Source organism: Aptenodytes forsteri, unplaced genomic scaffold, assembly GCF_000699145.1.
Source record: "Aptenodytes forsteri isolate BGI_AS27 unplaced genomic scaffold, ASM69914v1 Scaffold136, whole genome shotgun sequence".
NCBI classification, from domain to species: Eukaryota; Metazoa; Chordata; class Aves; order Sphenisciformes; family Spheniscidae; genus Aptenodytes; species Aptenodytes forsteri.
The window spans coordinates 866,778-868,082 of NW_008796111.1; the positions used below are offsets into that span (position 1 = coordinate 866,778).

Below are 1,305 nucleotides of genomic sequence, written 5' to 3' on the forward strand. Positions count from 1 at the left end.
GGCTTTCACCTGCTCCCCCCCCAGGGAGGGGCGGGGCGGCCGGCGAGCCGTGAGAGCCAGCCCCAGGGACCCCCACCCCACGTCCCCCTGGCCCCAGCACCTACATGAGGTCCCAGTCACGCTGCGCCCCCTCCAGCTCCTCCATCAGCCGCTGCAGCCGCGCCGGGAAGGCGGCCTCGAAGCGCACGTCGTCCTCGAAGACCACTGACCGCTCCAGCCCCCGGGACACGATCTGCAGGGAGGGGGCAGAGGTGCAAACCCATCCCAGCACCGCGCTGGGCCATACTGGGTCCACTCACCCTGCAGGACACCCCTCTCCCCAGGTCCTCCAGAGACCTGGTGATGCTCACGGGGTCCCTGCCCCATGCTTGGGACCCCATGGCCCCCGTGGCCCCGTACCTCCTTCCAGACGTGGTAGTGGCTGAGGAAGCAGCCGACCTCGCCCTTGGTGAGCGTGCGGCCAGAGAAGGGGTCGTAGTACCCAGGGAGCAGGTCCACGCCCAGCACCTTGATGTCACTGCTGTTGAGGGTGCTGCAAGGCAAGGGGCTGCATCAGCAAGGCGTCCCTCCCAGCCACCCCCCGTCCCCTCCCCAGGGTGACATCGGGGGCGCTGGCAGAGTAGGGATGTGTCCCCCCACGGTCACCTCCCATCCACGGCATCCACCACCCGCGGGGCGATCTCCAGCTCCCGCAGGGACGCCAGCATCCGCCGACGCCGGTCTGGCCTCCGCACCAGATTGATGAGGAAGATCTGGGGAGGAAGGGGAAAGCCCCGCCGAGGGGGCACGTCATGGAGGGAGACAGCCTGCCCAGCCACTGTGGGATGGGAGACAGGGGGCTCAGCCAGCTGGGCTTTGCCATGGACAGATGCAGATGGAGGGACGGACAGGGGGACATGGGGGGTCCGTTGGGCACTTACTTCATCAAAGCCCATTTTCGTGAGTGGCTTGGGGAGGAGGGAAATGTGCCTGGAGCGCTGCATGGGGGGGCCATCCACTGAGGAGAGAGAGGACGCCCCTTCAGTAGAGCCCAGACCCCCCTAGCCGGTCGCTGGGGCCAACAGCCCTGCCATGGGGACCGGCGCTGGGCCCCCATCACCCCTGGGGTGGGGGACACCTCCGGGACCCCGCCACCCATGGGTGCTCACCCATGGCCTCTAACGTGAGATGCACAAAGTTGGCGCGTTCGTCCTCCAGCGTCTGGTGGGCCTTCACGGGGACGTTGATGTAGCCAAAGCGCTGCTGGTTGCACACGTGGACCTCCGCACCTGCCAGGTGGGACAGGTGAGTACCTCGGGGCCGCGC

At 68.0% G+C, this 1,305-nt stretch overlaps 1 protein-coding gene across 1 annotated transcript in view; it reads right to left on the reverse strand.

Annotated features, from left to right (window-relative positions):
* The window catches only part of CERCAM (cerebral endothelial cell adhesion molecule), a 5,672-nt gene that overhangs the window by 2,499 nt on the left and 1,868 nt on the right, over positions 1 to 1,305 (reverse strand). The window contains exons 8-9 of the mRNA XM_009286993.1: positions 400 to 532; positions 105 to 232 (exon numbers count right to left, since the gene is read on the reverse strand). Of these exons, the coding sequence (XP_009285268.1) occupies positions 105 to 232; positions 400 to 532 (261 nt within the window). The remainder of the gene's footprint in view (positions 1 to 104; positions 233 to 399; positions 533 to 1,305) is intronic.